The 23,517-nt window shown below is 46.6% G+C and overlaps 1 protein-coding gene across 1 annotated transcript; it reads right to left on the bottom strand.

Moving 5' to 3' along the window:
• Nucleotides 1-723: 723 nt before the first annotated feature.
• slx9 (SLX9 ribosome biogenesis factor) lies at nucleotides 724-20,841 on the bottom strand. Its single transcript, XM_056301462.1, has 6 exons — nucleotides 20,546-20,841; nucleotides 20,314-20,428; nucleotides 9,754-9,822; nucleotides 7,522-7,696; nucleotides 1,742-1,810; nucleotides 724-1,224 (listed from the first exon to the last, which is right to left on the bottom strand). The coding sequence occupies exons 1-6, from the start codon at nucleotides 20,735-20,737 to the stop codon at nucleotides 1,092-1,094; spliced, it is 753 nt and encodes a 250-aa protein (XP_056157437.1). The 5' UTR covers nucleotides 20,738-20,841; the 3' UTR covers nucleotides 724-1,091.
• Between the last annotated feature and the right edge of the window lie 2,676 nt (nucleotides 20,842-23,517).

Below are 23,517 nucleotides of genomic sequence, written 5' to 3'. Positions count from 1 at the left end.
GTTTTGCCTTCACTTTATTCCCATTCAAACAACATGCTAGGACACACTGGTTCATTTTTTTTGGACCCCCCCCCCTTTTCTCCCCAACTGTACCCGGCCAATTACTCCACCCCCTCCGCCGAGCCAGGGAGGGCTGCAGACTACCACATGCCTCCTCCCATACATGTGGAGTCGCCAGCCGCTTCTTTTCGCCTGACAGTGAGGAGTTTCACCAGGGGGACGTAGTGCATGGGAAGATCACGCTATCCCCCCCCAGTGGTTATGGCTGGGGGAAGGGTGCAATTAAGCTGATCCCCGATCAGTTCTCAAGAGCAATCTCGTCCCTAAACTGTTTGTTGAGAGTCTGTAGCGTTTCTCTTTGATTTGGTGCTCGTGGGGCTCCAAGACTGCTCATTCACATGAATGAGCTGGGTTTCCATGGTGAATACCGATTAGCCACTTTGGGTTATGGGCCAATCTTAATCAAAAAAAAAAAAAAAAAACCCACAAGTAAGAAGCCATCTAGAAATAGAAGAGCAGAATCGGCCATGAGGAGATGGTGCGACAAGCGAGCACTGCTGTTTGTTTGTAATTGTACGTGACGTCAAACTTACTCATAGCCATCCATCACAATAGTTGTGCGCAAATGATAGAATTTTTGTGTACGTAGTCGCTGTGATTGATTAAGGAGAAAGAAACAGAAAGACGACAAAAGAAAAAGAGCATGAAAGGTTGGGTGTAGCACAATTTATTATTACCTACGAAATGTGAATAAGATAACTGAAAAGTGAAATAATCCACATGATAAGAGTTCTTCGTTTGTAATTTGTTGTACCATGCACACACACACACACACACACACACACGCACACACGCACAGGAAAACAGTTTTTGCTCATCAGCTGTACAGAAACGTGGCCGCCTGTTACGCCTTTAACAAATGACACAGCTCCAGTGCACAGTACCTTTCAACAGATGGCCGTTTTGGAGGGTTGAGAGGTGTGAAGGGGGGGTATCTGGTATCACAGTTTCTCCTTTGAAATATAGTGGAGAAGCAGTGGGGGGAGGGGCTGGTAAAGTTTCTTTTGTAACTTATGCCTGGCGCCGTGGGGCTAGCTGGGGTCGTTCTGCTCCTCCTCCTCCTGCTTCATCCTCTTCCTCAGCTGCTCGCCGATGTCCGCCAGCGGGTTGGTCTTGGAGGCGAGGCTCTTTGCTGCCTCGCTGAACCGGCTGGTCTCCGTTTCCCTGGAATCACGAAGAAAGAAAAAAATAGAAAACAAAAAGAAAACAAAACCTGAGATTATTTGTTATTTTAAAAGCAATTTGCCGCCAATTGTGCAGGCTACTGATGTGGGATTGTATCTTTGTTACCATGGCAACGAGATAGGAAAATACTGCATTCTCAGTTGCAAACTTGAACCAGTTTACCATGATAATTACAGGGATAAAGATGTCTGTGAATGTTCTCATTCATCCAGGTCATAGTTATCCAAAGGAGTTGAATCAGTCCAGTTGCACTTGATTCAACTCCTTTGGATAACAGGGATAAAGAAAATATCGGGAAACTTTAAATAATTGTGATAAATGAACAGTCTTGTACTCTACTGTTTGTAAAGCTCCCCGAATTAAAAAGCCCATGATAACAACGTATATGAACGGTAATGAATTAAGTAAATATTCCTGGCTGCCTCTGATTAACTGAAATAAATGTGCTGTGATAAGACTCAGCCATTCATGTGGGGAAGAAGACAAAGCATCTTACAAGAACTTGCGTTTCTGTGACTGTTTCATCAGGCTGAAGTCAGTCGGCTCGGGCTTCTTCTTCACCGGCCTGAGAGGGAGGAAGGAGGAGAGAGATGCAAAAGGCAGGTTAGACACAGGCCAAGCAAAAATGTATGGGACACCCTTTGGGGCGTCCAGGTAGTGTACCGGTCTATTCCATTGCCTACCAACATGGGGATCGCCGGTTCGAATCCCCATGTTACCTCTGGCTTGGGTCAGGCGTCCCTACAGACATAATTGGCTGAGTCTGTGGGTGGGAAGCTGGACGTGAGTGTATGTCCTGGTCGCTGCACAAGCGCCTTCTTTGGTCGGTCGGGATGCCTATTCGGCGGGGGGAACAGCATGATCCTCCCACGCACTACATCCCCCTGGAAAAAGGGGGGAAAATCCCCCCCAAAATACAATGTATGGGACACCCACTTTTAATTAATTTCACTCATTTCGTTGTTGGAAACTACGATGAAAGATGTTCACCGAGGACGTTTTATCCATGATAACAATTAAGTAATAAAACAAAATTCACGCTTCGTACAAAAACCTCTCAACGAATCCCAGTTAGAACCAATGGCGATTTTTTTTTAATGTTGTGGTCGTCTTGTTTTCATCATAAACAAAGAATACATGAATATTTCTCATTGCATGTATCAACTAAATAAACACTGGTGTGAACTGGTGGCGCTCTACCTATAGCACCGAGAAAAGAGAGAGAAGCAACAGCAAACCTACTGTCAGTACTTTACACAAACTCCTTCATGGTAAACAGAGACACAGCTCTGAATTTAAGACTCACACCTACACCGACGCAAATCCTCCAAACAAAATAAAAACAGAAGAAAAGCCAAAAAAGGTCTCGATGCATGATGATAATCATAACCCAGGTAAGAAACCCTCATAAACAATACAGCTGCATGATGACCGAAACCAACGATCAGTTTCATATGCAAATTGCCGTGACCATTAACTATGGACATGTGTACTAGTCACAGAGGATTGGGGAATAGTTGCAATCATGGCATTGCAAGATGGCGACAGATGTACTATGTGATGAGGGAACGACCATCTCTGAACCGAGGGGGAGGCCTAAGAGCACACCCGTCGGTCATTATACCACCGTACTGTTTATAAGGGTGGGGGTACCTGCAGTCAGTTAAGACTGAAGAGGTCCCTCAGATGAGTGTTGAAACGTTTCTCTCAATAAACGCTGCGCCCAGATGAACCGACTCAACTTCCTGTGATTAAAAGGTCCTCAGCCCCGGCTGTGACCACTGGGAGCTGTGCTTCAGTGTGGAGGTCTTTAGCAGGAGACGAGCATGACGGCGACATTGAACCTAAAATGGCAACCGCCCAGATATGATAAGCCACCCCTGTTTGAAGACCCAACCATTTTGACCATAACGAAAACAAACCCACTTACAAATCAGTATCCTCAGCACAACAGCTTCTGAACATCAACACACCTGGAGATGCACTTCCGTGTCCTGTTGGGTAAGTGTGCAGTTTTTCCCTCTGCATGCCTGTGAGCGACGGTGTGTGTGTCTGGTAAAAGTCATGGGAACGGCCGCCAGGGTGAACCAGGAACATCGAGTCAGGCCTGTAAACACATTTCAGGGGGTTCACGGAGGACAGGGGGAGCCTTGGGAGCTCGGCCGATTAAACGACTCTGGAAATAACACTGTTAATATCAATGTTTTCCATCGCAACGGTGAGAAAGGACATGCGGACGAGGACCCCGATGCTGGCAAGCGAAAGGGGAATTGTCTGTATTGGCTTGTTCACAGGATCTCAAATAGGGTTTCTTTCTCTGGTTACCTGGAAGGACGAGGAAAAGAGAAACGATATCCTTCTCGTGAAAGACAAACAGCTCCGTCTCCCACTAATAACAAGACCAAGAGTTTTCTGAGATGGCGAGCCGGCCAAAGCACACATGCACATGCACACACACACATCACAGATATGTGTTGGGGGAGAAACACCGAGGGTGGTCTGACAGGACACGGAAGCGGGGCAGGCTAAGCTAACTGCTAGCCCATGCAGACCGGCAGTTCCGATAACACCGAGGGCGGTCTGGCGGCGGCCTTGCCTGGCGTTGACTGTGTTTTTGGTGTCATCGTGTGGTGTGCGGGGAGGTGTGCTGGAGGTGTCTGGCTGGGACTGGGAGAGCTGGCGTTGGATCGGCTGGGGGAGCCTGGTCTGCTGCGTCCGGTGGGCCCAAGGACCGCAGCCCTGCCCCGATCTGCCCCAAGGAAGAAACACCGAGGGCGGTGCAGACCAGCCCGTGCAGACCAGCAGTTCCGACAGTCATCCCGGAGTTCGCTCTCTTGGACAGTGAATTATTTTTTTTGGATATATGTGTCCATGGGATGTCTAGAGTGCCCTACTTAGCTTGCTGCCACCGCAACCCCGGAGAAGCGGCTGATGATAAGATGAGATGAGATATGTGTGTTCTTGTAGTCTGGAAATGTGTTTTTGTCATTGTGTTGCACTGCTTTGGGCTGGGGGGAAATGATATTTCATTTCATGTGCGTGGAATGAAATGACAAATAAATATTCCTGATGAGGAAATCTGGAGGACTGGCTCAAGTGCCAACATCTGAAGGCGTACAAGCAATATTTCACCGGTGACGGCTCGACTTCATCTCCACAGTGCAGTAAATCAGAACTGATGGATGACCTTCATAAGTTCGGCTTGCATAACTGACACATTGGTGATGCACCGGCGTCCTCTCGGCGCTTCAGAGATTTCCCTCCATCCCCTGCCGGATGAAGAAACTCCGACATCACAGCTGTTCCAAATTATCTTTCCGACCCGTGAGTGCATGTGTACACGTGCGTGCGCTGAACAGCCGCACACCTCCCGACCCGACATCTCTGGCCTGCAGCGATTACGATGATCCTCTCTTCACGACTCAGTTGTGCCCGCCTCTCCGTCGGTGTGCGCTGGATGTCATTTTGTGTACAACTCAAAAGTCCTGACAGAGCCTCGGTGGTACTGTAGCCGGCTCATCACGTGAACCCCCCATGCTTAACAATGCCCATCTGTCAACTACATGGGGGGAAAAAAATCTAAAAGGGATGAATTTCACGAGCAATTGCTCCGATTCCTACCAACCGCAGCATCAAACTGCAGAAATCATCATCTGGGGAAAAGAAAAAACAAATCTGCAAAACAACAGTTTCAGCTTCTCTGCATAAAACATCAAGAATTGAAATTATATCCCTCCAGTTGAACACCAGGTCTGGTCTGATCATATCTACCATTCACTTTTTGAATATCTGGCCCATAATGTGGGCCAACTTTTTGGTGAGCAATTTTACATTTGCAGAATTTGCTGAACGGTGGAAAAACTGACTTGGTGACAGCCTTTATACACATGGTTGAATTGATGCTTTTCCATTTCAAATGTGGACTTTATAACATAGGGTGGCACAGTGGTGCAGTGGTTAGTGCAGTTGCCTCACAGCAAGAGGGTCCTGGGTTTGAACCCCGCGGTTGTCCAACCTTGGGGGTCATCCCGGGTCATCCTCTGTGTGGAGTTTCAATGTTCTCCCCGTGTCTGCGTGGGTTTCCTCCGGGGGCTCCGGTTTCCTCCCATAGTCCAAAGACATGTAGGTCAGGTGAATCGGCCGTACTAAGTTGTCCCTAGTTGTGAATGTGTGTGTGTGTGTGTGTGTGTCGGCCCTGTGATGGCATGGCGGCCTGTCCAGGGTGTCTTCCTGCCTGCCGCCAATGACTGCTGGGATAGGCTCCAGCATCCCGCAACCCCGATTAGGATAAGCGGCTTGGATAATGGATGGATGGAATGGAATGGATGGAAATGTGGATGCAGAGGAGAGGAACCATTCTAGCAAACTGGGCTCAATCCATTCATGAAAATGTGCAATGTTGTCAACATTTTTTTTGTCAACACAACTTTTTTTTCTATATTCAATGACAGCAATTAATCACTCAAGACAATGGAAACGGAAGGCGTTCTTAAACACTATAGAGCCGTGCCTCCCTTTCCCCATAGAAAATGACAGGGAAAATTAACATAATGCAAATACAAATTTAACTCAACACAGTCAGGGATGTCACATTGTGGACATTTTTCAGGCCAAATGTGTACACAAAGCCATGGGATCCTACAACGAGACCTCGAAAAAAATTCAAAACTGAAGATCCCGTTGAGTTGACAGGCGAGACCGCATCCACAGCCATGTTGTCCCCCCAACTTATCTCTCATCAGCATAAAACTGCAGCTCGGGGAAATCGGGCATTTTGCTCCGAGCTGTGAAGTCAGCCGGACATTTACGAGCGACTGAGTAATGGCTCCATCATATTTAAATGCGGCGTGCAGTGGCCCTGCCCCGCCGGCGGGGTTACTGCGTCAAATAGCCGGGACGGAGGAGCGCTTGAAAACGGGCTCGGAGGCATTCGCAGCCCCAAAGGGTGGGGTGGGGGGGGGTCATTTTAAAATTCCACAGGATAAGTCTAACCCTGACATGATTTAGAGGGAATAGATGGCTCTCTCTTTTACTTTTGCCGTTCACATCAAATGAGCAGCCTCATTTTTGCCGACCCGTCCTCCAGACATGTGAGGCCCTGTCCCCTTTTTAACATAATATCATCTGCACAGACTGTAAATCAGTCTTTCAGCCACCGGTCTATATACAAGATGCTTCAGAAACAAGACTGATAAAGTGGGAGAAATAAGATAATACAATAAATAAGATAACAAACAAACAAACAAATAAATAAGATAATTTTGAGAAAGCCTTCACATAGAATACATAGATCAAGAAAAATCTATAAAACAAAAAGGCATGGTTAAAAAGTGGGTTTTAACGTTGCTGTTTAAAAATTCAAACTGAGTTTGCAGAAGGAAGGCCATTTCCCCAGATTGGGAGCTGCAAATGCACCTAAAAAAAACCTACAGTATCTATCCAGTGATAACGAATGAGTAAAAAATGGTATTCTTGAAAATACCCTGTATTGAGGATTGCCAAGTCTAAGAGAAAAGACAAATACAATGGTGCAACATGCACACGGTCCCTGACATGTTTTACCTCCTCGGGCACCATTCCAGTGATGAAAACGCAGCTGTCTCTTCAAGCCCGTCTTTTGAAAGGGGATATTAAATCACCGATCTGCCAGCCGACCCGTGACAGTTATGTACAGGGTCTACATCTGCACACACCAGGAATCGCATCAAAAAGGGCAGGATGCATGCTACACCTACGGTATCCATGCATGGAGTCCAGGCTGGCTGATGCAGACAGTGCATCCATATAATATCAGACACATGATATCACACATTCCCTCGACCGAAGGCCTGAGAACGGCCTCCGACTGGGAATGGATTCATTTATACAAACATAAACAGAGCCAGATAGCGTGAGTGTGGGAGACAAGGTTGCTTCTCGACTCAAATCCACTGCCTTATAAGTGTAACAATGGCACCCGTCGTCCTCGCCTCCACCTCACTGAACCTTTCAGCCAGCGGAAGTGAGGACAAGTACGATCGGTGCCGATTTTGGCGACGTCACTTTGCGGCAAAAAAACAAAACTACAAACCGTGCAACACAAGATGGAACTGGAAGCATCTGCCCTTGTTTCCACATTTGCTGATTTCGGATAACGGAGAAGAGCTCGTTACAGTTTGAAGGGCAATCAGCCCTCCTTCCCGGAGAAACTTGATAAATATGGTCAAAAGCTGTAAACGGATAACAACGGTCACGCTGACACCCGACGCCTGTACACAAGGTCACCTTGGCACTTACGCTTTGTTTTTTCGGTTCTTGCGGCGGGCAGCGGAGGCGGTGGCAGTCGGAGTGATGAGCTGGGAGAGCTCTGGTAGGGCATCGGCCAGGGGCCTCATGTCGCCAACCACGGGCATGGCCTGCCGCCGGGCCTGGGCCACCTGCTGCTCCCGCGCCTGCTTGATGGAGCTGATCTCTGAGGGCCGCAAGAGAGACAGACACACACACACACCATTAAAGAACAATAGAATCACGCAGAGTGCCGTGCCGATGATGACTAAATGGGATTAAGGGAGATAAACATCATCTATAAAGATCAACTGGTGCAAGCAGCGCTGCATTTACAGCGGGGGAAAACAGCTGGACTTTTTAATTCAGCTCCAGCAATATTTTGGAGAAAAAGTAGAGGCTAATGCATTTCATGTGACAAAGAGTGAATTATGAAGATTAGCCCCCCCCCTTTTTTTTCTTTTTTTTTTGTTGTTGCCCAGAACTGGTTCTGAGGAGAGACATCGAACCACGCTACAAAGGCAACCAGTACCGGTGCAACTAGGTCTGCACTGCAATCTGTTACTAAGGCGTCCGTCCATCCATCCATCAATCACCCAAACTGCTTATCCTACTCAGGGTCGCGGGGATGCTGGAGCCTATCCCAGCAGTCATTGGGCGGTAGGCGGGGAGACATCCTGGACAGGCCGCCAGTCCATCATAGGGCCGACACACACACACACACACACACACACACACACACACACACACACACACACACACACACACACACACACACACATTCACACCTAGGGACAATTTAGTGTGGCCGATTCACTTGGGCTACATGTCTTTGGACTGTGGGAGGAAACCGGAGCTCTCGGAGGAAACCCACACAGACATGGGGAGAATATGCAAACTCCACACAGGATGACCCGGGACGACCCCCTGAGGTTGGACTACCCCGGGGCTCGAACCCAGGACCTTCTTGCTGTGAGGTGACCGCGCTAACCATTGTGCCAGGGTGCTGCTTACTAAGGCATGCGTGTAGAAAATGTATTTCCAGACAAGAAAAAAAGACCGAATCTGTAAATCTAGTCCAGTGAGCCCAAACTAAGGGTCTATCCTCTTACTGTCTGTAATGTAACTTGACATTGGCGTCTCAGAGAGTTCTGGAAAACACCAGCTTTCAAACCTTACTGTATGAAGAGCATCTCTCAGGTGTGACCTATGAAATATTCTCGAACCGTCTGTTATTATTCAGCCAGTTCATGCCCGGTTTCGTCTTCCCTGGCCATTCCCAGAATGGTGCGGGCCCACGACAGCGTGCAAAAAAAAGAAAAAGAGATTTCCGAATCTTCTGGTACGCCTTCCTCGCTATACTTTCTGAAAAACTGTCTACAAGGCCCGTCTTGGGTTTCAACGGGAGAGAAATGTACAGCCATTAGTGCCTAATTATATGCATAAAGAGGATGGGTTTTGTGTTACCGAGGAATTGATTGGCCCGGCGGACAGATAGAGTTACAAGCCAGGTCGCAATTAGTGGGGGGGGGGGGGGGTTGTTGCAGGAAGGACTTGTAATTACAGAGAGACACGAAGATGACCCTTCATCTCAAGAGCCGAAACCTCACTGTCGCATTCTTGCCTCAACCAGAAAAGCATCCTGAAGCCAACCTGGTGATTATGGATCATTTGGGAAAAAAGATGCAAAAATTCTGAAAATAATCACAATTTAAGCACATTTGACTGCAGCCCTGATAATGGATTCACCTGTTTTGTGTTTTCAGAATCGGACTCGGAGTCCATGCAGGTTGGGTCTGTCCCGTGAATAATATCAGAGGCAGAATTAATATCATCCGACTCTACGAGCTTTAAGCCTTTTTTACTTTATCATCAGGTACCTTATGAGAGCTTCTGGCCAGCAGCACTCTCCATCTAAGAGGCAACAAGGTCACATTAGCCCTTTTTTACAGCCAATGCGGATCGACTATACTCACCCACGAGGGCCGGCCAATAATATCGAGTGCTGGATTTCAATCTGTTAACTTTTATGAACCGTAAAGACTTAAACCATTAGTTTACGGTCACTGGACAGGTGTTGATTCAGATACAGTCCATTCTCTCCATTAGCGATAGCCAGCGTCACGTGTGTGTGTGTGTGTGTGTGTGTGATAAGCAGGAAGTCCTGACGCTGACCGACTATCAGCGTGATATGTGAAACCAGTGTTAGTTGTGATGGAGAGCACAGAAAGGGGGGGTACTTACTGTTGAGCCAGCGCTCTCTCCTCTCCTTCATCTTTTCCTTCTTTGACTTGAGCTTCTTCTCCTCTTGGCCTGTTTCAAACACACACACACACACAGGCGGAGTTTAGCGATGGCACACATCTACCATGTCATGGCTTCATTCAACGAACGAGAGAAGCCCGTGAACTCAACATGAAGGGGGGTAAATTCATTAATGCATTAAAAGATGCATCATAAGTGATAAGGGAATGACTTGCCTGCAGGCTACTATAACACCCCCCCACACCCACACAACTACACACCCCCCCCCACACACACACACACCAGCCCTGCAGATGATCCTAAGGAGCATTACAAGGCATGACGGACCCTTTCAAGATACAATCAGAAGTTGTGTTAATTTGGGGGATTATTCTAATTACTTTTTTTTCGGTGTGTGTCTGTTTTTTAGCTGTGAGATCAGCTATGTTGCATGGTTTGGAGACGGTGGCACTGAGGTAAAGACAGGAGGTGGAGCTGAGTTGAAGATGCTAATATTTTCATTGGGAGTGATGAAGAAGGACAGGATTAGGAACAAGTATATTAGAGGGACAGCTCAGGTTGGACGGTTTGGAGACAAAGCAAGACAGGTGAGACTGAGATGGTTTGGACATGTGTGGAGGAGAGATGATGGGTATATTGGGAGAAGGATGCTGAATATGGAGCTGCCAGGGAAGAGGAAAAGTGGAAGGCCAAAGAGGATGTTCATGGATGTGGTGAGGGAGGACATGCAGGTGGCTGGTGTGACAGAGGAAGATGCAGAGGACAGGAAGAGACGGAAATGGATGATCCGCTGTGGCGACCCCTAACGGGAGCAGCCAACAGTAGTAGTAGTAGTAGTAGATTCTAATGGGAATGGGACTTGGAAAGTGTGAAAAATGTGCTTTTGTGGAACATTCTCCACCTGTTGTAATGAAAAATTAAGGCGTGTGTGCGTTTGTTTGTGAGATGTTGGTGATGTATGTATGTATGGATATGTGTGTAGTGTCTCATTCTTTTTTCCGCACTCTGCCTCACAACCGCGACTACATTTATTGAACAGCCGTTTTTGCGTGACTACGGCTAAAAAGCAGCTGTTTTGGGCGTCCAGGTAGCGTTGCCTACCAACATGGGGATTGCAGGTTCGAGTCCCCGTGTCACCTCTGGCGTGGTCGGGCGTCCCTACAGACACAATTGGCTGTGCCTGCGGGTGGGAAGCCGGATGTGGGTATGTGTCCTGGTAGCTGCACTAGCACCTCCTCTGGTTGATCGGGGCGCCTGTTCAGGGGAGGAGGGGGAACTGGTGGGACTAGCGTGATCCCCCACGCGCTACGTCCCCCAGGTGAAACTCCTCACTGTCAGGTGAAAAGAAGCTGCTGGCGACTCCACATGTATCGGAGAAGACATGTGGTAGTCTGCAGCCCTCCCCGGATCGGCAGAGGGGGTGGAGCAGTGACCGGGACGGCTCAGAAGAGTGGGGTAATTGGCCAAGTACAATTAAGGAGAAAAAAAAAAAGGGGGGGGGGAGCAGCCGTTTTGACATTGGTTCCGTGAACAGCTGATGACATAATAGAAAACTTCGCGCCGTTTCCTTTTGAAAGTGCAACGGCCAATGCGGAAGCTCCAACTCGGCCGTCCGACCAATGGGGAAGCTCCAACTCGGCCATCCGACCAACAGGGAAGCTCCAACTCGGCCGTCCGACCAATGGGGAAGCTCCAACACAGCTGTTCAACCAATGGGGAAGCTCCAACTCGGCCGTCCGACCAATGGGGAAGCTCCAACTCGGCCGTCCGACCAATGGGGAAGCTCCTACTTAGCTGTCCGACCAATGGGGAAACTCCAACTTGGCCGTCCAACCAATGGGGAAACTCCAACTCAGCTGTCCAATGGGGAAACTCCATCGCTCACTCACAGACAACCGCATGTGTGGGCCCCACTGTTGCAGTCCAGCCAAAAATGTATTCAGTCCAACTAATAACTCTGTAAAAACAAAATGAATCACGTCATCGGATGACAGCAGTCTAACAGACTGCTTTCCCAGATAAGGCCTTTGGATAATCTACACGGAAAGACATGAGGGACGAACACTGGGGACAGAATGGAAAGGGGGGGGGACGGGACATCAGTTCTCACTTTCCATTTTCCCCCTACTGGGAACAACATCCTGAGCTGGGGAAGGAATCCCACCCCCCCTCCTTTTTTTAATAAATGTTGTTTTATCAGAGCAGCCACCCTGAGGACCCCTACAGTCAGGACTGCCTCAGGGGCAAGTGTGTGTGTGTGTGTGCGTGTGTGTGTGTGAACCCCAGCTTCTGTCCGTTCCCATCGCCGCCCTTCCTGACACACAGCAGAGTCGATGCTGACATGAACAGATAATGCCTGAGGTCATCAAGCAAACTGACGTTTGGTTGACCCGCCGTGACAATAACCATAAGGACCTTCCATAGGCGCCCAGGCAGCAAGCCGGCCGCGCTGCACAGCCCTGCAGCGTTATATCACACAATGCACATTAAAGTCGAACCCGGCTGTTGATGACCGAAAAAAAAAAAAAAAAAAAGGTCGCGCCTCCATCTTATAGATTCACAAGTAGCCTTATTTGAATTTTGCAGACAAAAACAACAACAACAAATGACCTCCGCCAGTTGTTAAGATGACTGATATGCTCAAATGTGGTCACTTTAACACCCCACGTTTCCTTTTTCTCTTCATTCACAGCAAAATGAAGAAGAGGTTTGGGGTGAGGTCCTCCACACGATGGGGACGGTCTGTCAATAGGTACATCTATCCGCCCGAAACAATTCAAAACCATCTCGTCCGAAAGCCTGAAGGCACCAGGCGAAACACAGAGGAAGGGATGAACGCCGCCAGCCTCTGGCTCCGTGCAGCGGTGGACAGGAGCCGGGTCGATGGGCTCCTCCCTAAATGAAGTGTCAGTATTGCAGAGGTCTATTTTTAGTGGCCCGACAGCATTGCTTTTGTAATTAGCGATGCAGCAGACCTTGACTACCATTTCTCGGGGCGCCTATGTGACTTCAGGACACCGTGTCATTACAATACCTTCTCCTAATTCTCTCTCTCCGCCGAGGCTTTCATGCTTATTTCTTACCTCCTAACAAGTTGGCCAATCACGTTCAATGTTACTGCAAAGAAAACAGCCACAAAATACACCATGATGTAATCTCTGAGTCCTATAGACCAGTGAACTCTGCAGAGGCCTATAGGAATCCAAGTCAACAAGCATTTGGCGTTAAGATATAACATAACGGGGGGCGTCCGGGTGGCATAGCGGTCTATTCCGTTGCCTACCAACACGGGGATCTCCGGTTCAAATCCCCGTGTTGCCTCCAGCTTGGTCGGGCGTCACTACAGACACAATTGGCTGTGCCTGCGGGCACGAAGCTGGATGTGGGTATGCGTCCTGGTTGCTGCAATAGCGCCTCCCCTGGTTGGTCGGGGCACCTGTCCACGGGGGAGGGGGAACAGGGGGGAATAACATGATCCTCCCACGTGCTACACCCCCTTGGCGAAACTCCTCACTGTCAGGTGAAAAGAAGCAGCTGGTGACTCCATGTGTATCGGAGGAGGCATGTGGTAGTCTGCAGCCCTCCCCAGATCAGAGCAGTGACTGGGACAGCTCGGAAAACAGGGTAATTGGCCAAATACAACTGGAGAGAGAGGAAAAAAAAAAAAAAGGGGGGGGGGATATAGCATAATATTTTGTATGAAGTCGACGTAATCCAGTGCTGCAAACGTCTGTCCTAAAATAAATTAAAAAAAACCCGGTATGCACGGCGCCAAGTAAACCAAATGAATATACATTAGCGTGTGCTGGCTCGCATTGATCTGTGGCAGCTGTGGCGCTGTAGGGTTGAAAGGTCGCCGCCGACAGATCGTCCGCAAGTCATTTCAATGAGCACAGCAGAAGCTGATGTGGACCACCCTGGTGTGGCTCTCCCCCCGCGGCGGCCGCGCTTGCAAGGTGACTGTATGACGCCGCATTGATCGCATCGAGGCGGGCGGGATAGGGACCGATGCAGACAGCGAATGAGGAGGCCGCTGGCTGATATGCTCTCCGTCATTTACACCCTTTCCATCCGTCTCCAATAGGCTGGAAAGGAATAACAGAATTACACCAGCTCTCCATCTCCACACTTGAAAATGGTAATGTGAGCAACAAAAAAACACCCCTCAAAATTCAGAATAGGCAGTCCAGTTTATTTTTACACATCACACTCCCTGATTTATTTTTCAGGGGCTTTTTGCATTCCTAGAGTAATTGGAGCAATTATGGTCATCTGAGCAAGATATCTCTGCAAGGTCTTGTACCCATTCACAGCAACTGCGCCAAAGCTTGGGAAAATAAAACAAAATGAAAATACCGCTGGACTGCACAATTTCAAAACGGGATCTTTTATCCTGTTGATAACAGACATCATTTCAGACCTGGTTGCACGTGTAGAATTTGAACAACAAGACCTTAAATAAATAGGACTCTGAAGATCTTTGTTTACTGCTCAGTGACGGCAGGGTGTACGCCAAACGTTAGGCGTTTCCTCGGCGGGCTCCGACTACAACTCCCCATGCGAAAAGTATACAATGTATATAATATATGACAGGTGTTTTGATGAATGTTACCTTCAGGAATAGATTTTGAGTGAACCACTGAAATTGATAATGGCTGCCACATGTCCAGTACACAAATTCTCATTCACACCTTTTTTTGGAGATTGGTTAATTTGGCTCCTATTAATTAGTTAATTCAGTTATTATTATTATTACTATTACTATAATCATCATTATTAATTATTATTATTATGATCATCATCATTATTATCATCATCATTATTATTATTATTGTTATTATTATGTTTGTGATCAGACCCAAAACAACTTTCTCTATGCCGACCGGGTGAGGAGGGGAAAATAAGAGGAGCTCTTGCAGGCACACCGAACTCAGATGCAGGCTCACGAGGCTTAAGGGCCCATTAGGCTGTTCACTTACACCTATCAAGAGCTATTAGCCTTATATATCAATTAGCACTCCCTCCCTGAAGCGATGGCTCTGCTTGGAGGCGGTTACCATGACTGCAGGCGTGTCTCAACAACAACGATCAGCCGTAGAAGAGCCGCGGTGCGCGGGGACCCTCAAGGCCCCATCACCTCCAGACAACTTTGATAATGAGCACCTACCTCCTCAACGAGATGAACACTTCACTGCAGCACACCGGGGGGTTGGGAGCGGTGTGTGTGTGTGTTTATCTAGCCTAGCGAGGACCAAATGCCCTAACAAGGACAGTAGCTGAATGGTTAGAGCACATACCACACAGTCGCTGGTTCGAATCCAGCTGGTGACCTTAGTTGCATGTCACCCCCCCCCCCCCCCCGTCTTTCTTGTCTATCTACACCAGGGATTCTCAAAGTCTGGACCTCGGTCTGCAGCTGGACCTAACAGCGAGTCAATCCGGACCCAGCCCATACCTCGTGTTATGAATGCAATACGTTATGAAGTGTAACGTTTTCTATTATGTGTGTTGTTGCTAGCAAGCTCGCGCATTAACGTCACGCCGGAGAATTTGCTTTGGGGTGGTGCGGAGCTTTTATTGCACTGACAGTCACGTAACGGGTGTAGCTGTCGTCAACTCGAGTAATAGTATCTTCACTTCATCTGTCTCTCCACCACTCCCTGTGTGTGTGTGTGTGTGTGTGTGTGTGTGTGTGTGTGTGTGTGTGTGTGTGTGTGTGTGTGTTCTGAGATCTGACAGGAGATCTGACAGGTGATCATCACAGCACGGCGTATGGCAAACGCTTCGCCTCTGCCCATGCATGTCCCATCTGTTTGCATCTACCGCGGTGTGTTGTTCAGACAGGCATATCTCCAGGAAGAGTCAGTCAGCTTCACAGACGCACAAGGCTGTCCCGCGGCGACCAAGCGGGCGAGCAGCGGGAAGAGATCCTGGCGAGGCCGTTATCTGCCACCGCAGCGCTAAAAACAAAAGATGTGTTTGTGCTGCTGTTTCGCGATGAGAGGAACAGGTAAGATAGGCATCTCTGCGGCTGCTGCTGAGTGAGGATCTGGGGGGGAGAGGAGGTTGGGAACCTGATCGTCCCCAAATGCAGGAAGGCGGGGGGTGGGAGGGTGGGGGTTTACCACCACTCTGCTCCCACCGGGAGCATCGTCTTCTCGGGCGTTGGGCGAGATGGCGAGCTGTGATTACGCTCGTCTTGGAGGCTACCGCCAAACGCCAGCCCTCCCTCCCTCCCTCACCGCATCCTGCCTGGCCTAAACCCCAGCCACAGTTCACCCATCAAGGGGGTTGTGTGTATGTTTCGGGGGGGTGGGGGTGAAGACAGAAGAATGGCCTGGGTGAAGAGAGGAGGGGAGAGTCATAAGTAGAATCTATGTCATGACATTTTGACCGACTTCACACACACACGCACACACACGGAAGTGCGGCCACTGGGCACGTGCCCGACATCACCCGTCGACCAAAGACGCCATTGCTGACCTTTTCTGTTCAGCCCCTATGAACGTTGGGTTTGCTCAGTTGTTGTTTTTATTTTTTTTGCACACTGCCGCCCTAATCACAGTCTCATTTTTGCATCACTGATGGCGGCGTTTTTTATTGGGATGCTGCTGCACACTCCAATGCACTCATGCAGCCGCATTATAATGATGTGAGCAAGCATGACAGCACTGCGCGGGCAAATTAGCCAATCAGCCTTCGTACCCAGAAAGGCAAGGGAGCATAAAAAAAAAAAAAAATTGGGGTAGGAGACAATAAAAACATGGTGAAGGTGAACAGCGAAGTTGAACGGCAAAGTGACGCTTCTAGGTTTTAAAAAATATATGCTTTTAATATCAACTGATGATCTCCAAATGAACGTTGAATTCTGTGCAATGACCGGTCCTGTGGGAGGAGGGGTTTGGGTGAGCGGAGGAGGTGAGTTGGAGGGGACGGGGTAGGAGGTGGAGGTGGAGGGAGGGGAGGAGATGCGGTGTGAGGCTGAGCGAGGCGGAGCAGAGGGTGGAGGGCGGCTGGGGAAGGGGGGGGTCTCAGAGAGCTAACCTTAAGGTGAGCAGGAGATGGGGGGCTGCTCCCTGGGGTCCAGTGGTGATACGGATACCTCTAATTGGAGTGTCGACAGAGCTTTCTGTCAAAAGGCCATTGGAGAGGTGGGGGCTCTGATCCACCCACAGACTCCTCACTTTTCACAGTTGGCTTTAGATGGATGCTCAACTTGGTGAAGCCGGCGGCCGACACAATTGGTTCTGTGTCCCTACCGATACTTCTCCACAGTATCACAGGAAGTGTACGGCTTTTATTCAACCCTGACCAGTCAAGTGCCGTTATGTTAACTGGACATGGGCACTGCATAGCGGTATAGTATAGTATAGTACAGTATGGACATGTTTATTGACAGAAATATTTCATCACTCATCCGAGTGGCCTCTTCAGTCTCAACTGAGTGCAGATATCCCCACTCTTATAAACATAACGACCGAAACCAATGATCGATTTCATATGCAAATAGGCGAGACCATTAACTAGACTTTCAACGGCCATGTGTACTATTCACAGAGGATTTGGGAATGGTTGCAATCACAGCATTGTAAAATGGCGACAGATGTACTATAATCCCCCCCCCCCGGTTCAGGGATGGCCGTTCCCTCTTCACATAGATGGCCTTTTTGACTCCCCATTCAAACCAGTGTTCCTCCCTATCAAAGATGTGCACATCCTCATCCTTGAAAGAGTGGCCACTGGCCTACAAAAGGGTGTAGACTGTGGAGCCCTGGCCTGACGTGTTAGCTCTCCTGTGTTGTGTCATCTGTTCGTCTGTTTGGTTCCCCCGATATACTTGACTCACTGGATTTTATATATATATGTATAAAAAACTTTGTTAAAAGAAACACTCAATGGTAGGGAAAGTGCTCAACAAATGAACACACACACACACACACACACACACACACACACACACACACACACACACACACACACACATATCATATTACATAGGAACACTTAAATCAACACCTGGAGGAACCAGATCTGACAGAACCCCAGCCTAATCCATACCCACTCATCAAGACCAATGCTTGTCAGGGATTACTGGCTACTGTACTGGTGATTTGAATTCTGTGATTAGATTTCAACTAGAGACATTTTGGTATTTGTACTGAAAAAAAAAAAAGAATCTGGCAGATGTTAGCATCAACAGCCTACTAGGACTGGGCATTAATTCAATACTATCATTTGTCTCCTTTCACTGGTGTTGTGTCAGAATGAGATTTCAAACAAAATGAGGTCTGAAATATTTGAGAGGAGTATTGTTTGAAAACCAGTTTTAGTTTGAATTTCTACTTCACATCATCAAACAATTCAATGTGATAAATCTCAGTTGCATTCTTAAGTATGCAGAAACTTTGCAGAAGAAAAAGCAGCGATCACGATACAAAGATATTGTGTAAAATTTCCTATGTCTATTGTGATCATAATATTTTCCATGTTGCCCACCCACCCACCACTACCGCCTACCACAACCAAACCAAACATCTATTTATAAGAGATACACTGAATGCTGATCAGTGGCCTATGCCCTGTCTCTGCTGTACTTCTATTTCTGGGAACCGATGACATCATCGCGTGAACAATGTTTCAGCGTGATTCAAAGCATGCCATGCTAGTAGCATCCTCATGACAACAACATAAAAGGTTAAAGATGGCACAGCGAATGAGTCAAAGGCCTTAGGTAACAGCCCCTCTTAAAAGGATCTGTCGCTCTCCCTCTCGCTCTCTCTCCAGATATGTGCAGCGCTTCCCCATGGCATGTTTGCTGAGGCTTTAAAGCATTCATACTTCACTGCGCACAATGAATGATTCTGGGATGAAGGCCGTAGCTCTAATCTTGAGCTGGATAGATTAGTCTTAATTGCGCCGAGAATTCCCCCCCCCCTTTTTTTCCCCAGACGGTTTGCAGCCACTGGACACCAGCAACAGTGGTTTATTTCAGGACCTCATTTACAAGTGCTCAAGGTATGCATGTATAAGCTATGGGTAAAAATATAAATAAAACCAAATCGGCTCATTGGTGTGTGAATTTATGTGCATACAAATTAAGTATATGTAGGCCTGTGACTGAAAAGGAGAGAGACAGTCAAGGAGACATGGGCCCGAAAGGAAGACTCAGTGCAGCTACTTATGGCTTGCATAGAAGCCAACGTCAGAAGCCAGCATCTGCAGATTGTGAGTCAGGCAGACAGGCAGGGAGAGATAGTGATGACTGGCACTCGCTCTATCATAACTATTATGTCAGATGATTGCCATTCCAAATTGAGCATCACCAACAAAGGAGTATGTAGAAAAAGGATCCTCTCCAATATTCTGTGTTTTGGACTGACAACTCCCCACTAGGGGCTAGGGAGTAATTGATTCCTTGCTGCCCATAAGCTGACAACAGTGCCAGCAGGGTGGGTGTCATGTGAGGTCAAGCACTCCAGACCACACACACAGAGTACCAGCACAAGGCTCGATGCCGGGCAAGTCAAAGCGAGGAAACACTGATGCAGCTAAACCTTGATTTCATGCATGAGCTAAATTTACATCGCACCTAGTCTATAAATAGCACCAATCCCTTGTCTGGCAGCGCTTCATGCACCACAACGCACTTAGCAACTAGGCCCAGCTCAATCACTCCTTGTGCAGACAGCCGGTCACAGGAGAGACAATACAGATGGTGTTTATTCATTCATTGGGGTCCCTTCAGCTTACAGTCCAGTAATATTTCAGTGTCGATATTTAGAGCAGTCATTTCAAAGCGGTAATGAGATGCTGCAGATGCCATAATTAAAAGAGCAAAAAGATGCTGCTGTTGAGAGGGGGGGGATTCATTAGTCTGATACGTCATCTAGTGGCTGCAACGGGTATTGCAACAAGACAGCGCAACTTGGATGGAACGCTTGGATGACTGGCATTGTCATACAGTGAGAAGAGAGCAGCTTTCATTAAATGCAGATTGATCAAAATAGTTAGTTATGGTCGTCATCTGCTTGGCGCTAACTTTTTTTTTCGTGTTTCATGCCCTCGCCCAAGTAAACTTAATTATTTGTTTAGTTTATAACGCAAACACAATGTGCACAATATGCAGCATTTAAAAAATCATGCACACTGCTGAGCAAACACTGGGATGGACCTCTAATCGAAACCAAGAATTAACCTTAAGTTTTCCAGGGTGTTTACTGGGATGGGTTAACTATCTCCAGCAAGTTTCAAGTCTCTGTAAGTCGATTTGCGCACCACACTGAAATGAAGGGGGGGGGGCTATGGCTGCCCGGAAGGTGGCAAAAATGCATTAAAATTTTTTAAAAACCAAACGGCATGCTTTTGTTAAGGGCTCGGGAGTGCTGTAAAGTACATGTCATTTGTAGTAAACGGACTATAACGAGTAAAACACGGTTCTTTGGTCGTGACAGCGCCAGAAGATGACTCACAATGATCATCGGAGTTAAACAACAGCGTGTCGATGTGCACAACAAGTCAGTTTTTGGTGGCCGCCGTTACCTTTCTTTGCACGGGTCACGACATCGGACGTGTCCTCAAACTTCAGCGTTTGCACCAGAGCCTCGGGGGGGATCTTGGTGCCAGCGAAGACTGCAGTCGGGAAGGAACTCGTTGCCTGTGTGCACACGCACACGCACACACACACACACGTTTCCTGTCGTTAAAAGCCTCACAAAACACACAAGGAGACGGTTTACGCGGCAGTGTGCCGGAACTAATGGAAGCCACGTACCTGCCTGCTGTCCTTCGAGCTGTCGTCCCCGACTCCCTGATGCAGGCGGCTGGTTTTGCTCCAACACAAAAGTGAGCCGCTTCGGATCTCCGGAGCAGGTTCAGGTGCCTTTTCCAGACTTGTAACGGGCGCGTTAAGTTTCACCGCCTCCTGATGAAGCTTCTGGCGAACGTGCTTTATCTTTCCGACCATGTCTACGCGCTAACGTTAACCAAAGTGACTAATTGTTTTGTAGGATTTTGACTCCAAATGGCCACATTTGCTCTCCTTCCAGCATGGGGATTTTTGACAACAAACGTGACTGGTGTTCGGGTTATAACCGACCGTGGAAAATCGGTGGTTGATAATGTAGGGTTCCGCCTGCTTCCTACCGCCTTAATGGTTCCGCACTCCCCCTCTTCCTATTCTTGCTCTTCTTCTTCTTCTTTTTCTTCTTCTTATTCATATATATATATATATATATATATATATATATATATATATATATATATATATTCCTATTTTTTTCTCCCTGTTAAAGGTTTTTTGTTAGGGAGTTATTCCTGGCAAATTTGAAATATGTTATATTGGGCTATACAAATAAAATTGACTTGACTCAATGACGCTAAGTAAGAATCTCTCACCAGTATTATTATATTACTGGACAAATTCCCAGTACAAAGCCAAGTTTATGGAAACTGTTCCCCTTTTGTTTAAATAGTTAAATCTTTATAAACTCATATGAAGAAAAGTGGATTAAAATCGAGACATTCTTGCAAATTATGACCTGATATAAGATTCCCTGATAGCTGTTTGTCTTCTTTGCTTGTGTTATTTCATTCATTTTCTTTCTTTTTTTATTTAACTTTAATCTTTAACAATGCCACCCTTCTCTTATGAGCAATGAAGGTGTGCAAATGAGTTTAAAAGAAATTTGGGGTAAAAGGATGTATGCTTTAAGTTCTTATTTGATATGGAAATTCAACAGGATTTTTATTTAGGATTTTAAGTCTTCTTCCTCTTCAAAAATATTAGTGTCAATCTTTTTGATCAATATTTCAAAAAAAAAGAAAATCCACCTGAGCACCGATGAATGAATGCAGAACATTAACATAAACTTTCACTTCCTTATCCCATCCATTTTGCCAATTTATTATACTTTGTCTCTCCATTAGACATTTGGCAGGTTCCACAGTGACATCATTAACATTGCATTAATGATAACCATGATGACTTTATAGCCTTTATTAAAACATGTCAGGTATTGATGTAACTTTAATATACTTTACAAATAACAACCTTAAAGATTTTGACTTGGAACTACACTACCGTTCAAAAGTTTGGGATCACCCAAACAATTTTGTGTTTTCCATGAAAAGTCACACTTATTCACCACCATATGTTGTGAAATGAATAGAAAATAGAGTCAAGACATTGACAAGGTTAGAAATAATGATTTGTATTTGAAATAAGATTTTTTTTACATCAAACTTTGCTTTCGTCAAAGAATCCTCCATTTGCAGCAATTACAGCATTGCAGACCTTTGGCATTCTAGCTGTTAATTTGTTGAGGTAATCTGGAGAAATTGCACCCCACGCTTCCAGAAGCAGCTCCCACAAGTTGGATTGGTTGGATGGGCACTTCTTTGAGCAGATTGAGTTTCAGGAGCATCACATTTGTGGGGTCAATTAAACGCTCAAAATGGCCAGAAAAAGAGAACTTTCATCTGAAACTCGACAGTCTATTCTTGTTCTTAGAAATGAAGGCTATTCCATGCGAGAAATTGCTAAGAAATTGAAGATTTCCTACACCGGTGTGTACTACTCCCTTCAGAGGACAGCACAAACAGGCTCTAACCAGAGTAGAAAAAGAAGTGGGAGGCCGCGTTGCACAACTGAGCAAGAAGATAAGTACATTAGAGTCTCTAGTTTGAGAAACAGACGCCTCACAGGTCCCCAACTGGCATCTTCATTAAATAGTACCTGTTAGAGCCTGTTTGTGCTGTCCTCTGAAGGGAGTAGTACACACTGGTGTAGGAAATCTTCAATTTCTTAGCAATTTCTCGAATGGAATAGCCTTCATTTCTAAGAACAAGAATAGACTGTCGAGTTTCAGATGAAAGTTCTCTTTTTCTGGCCATTTTGAGCGTTTAATTGACCCCACAAATGTGATGCTCCAGAAACTCAATCTGCTCAAAGAAGTGCCCATCCAACCAATCCAACTTGTGGGAGCTGCTTCTGGAAGCGTGGGGTGCAATTTCTCCAGATTACCTCAACAAATTAACAGCTAGAATGCCAAAGGTCTGCAATGCTGTAATTGCTGCAAATGGAGGATTCTTTGACGAAAGCAAAGTTTGATGTAAAAAAAATCTTATTTCAAATACAAATCATTATTTCTAACCTTGTCAATGTCTTGACTCTATTTTCTATTCATTTCACAACATATGGTGGTGAATAAGTGTGACTTTTCATGGAAAACACGAAATTGTTTGGGTGATCCCAAACTTTTGAACGGTAGTGTATGTCTGACATGTATGGGGATCAACTCTCCAATTTAACAAGACGTTAAATAAAATAGCACAAGTCTTACGTGACAGTCATATTTATTTGCAAACAGCTGCAGTAATGAACATGAGCTTTCCACAACAATATAAAAACAAGAAAAATTTGTTATAATACTACCACGAGTGATAACAAATATGAATCAGTAACTGTGTACAAAAATAGACTATTAAACACAACGTGTACACAAGCGGGAATATTTACATACGGTAAAACAAGATCAACAGAGTACACGAGGTTATCAGTACTATTTCTGAATTCACCACGTTGCTCTCTACTTTGATTCACATGGAAAGAAAATGGAAGAAATGCAAATTAAATCGATGTGGTCCAGGTTTTACTACTTGCACTAGGAACCAGTTTTAATGTCAAAGTTAGAAAGATAGACTTGTGGCCAGTGCCTGATAGGAAGTGAATGAGTGAAGTCTGTG

This window comes from Lampris incognitus, chromosome 21 (assembly GCF_029633865.1).
Source record: "Lampris incognitus isolate fLamInc1 chromosome 21, fLamInc1.hap2, whole genome shotgun sequence".
Taxonomy (NCBI): domain Eukaryota; kingdom Metazoa; phylum Chordata; class Actinopteri; order Lampriformes; family Lampridae; genus Lampris; species Lampris incognitus.
This window is presented reverse-complemented; position numbering and strand designations above follow the sequence as displayed.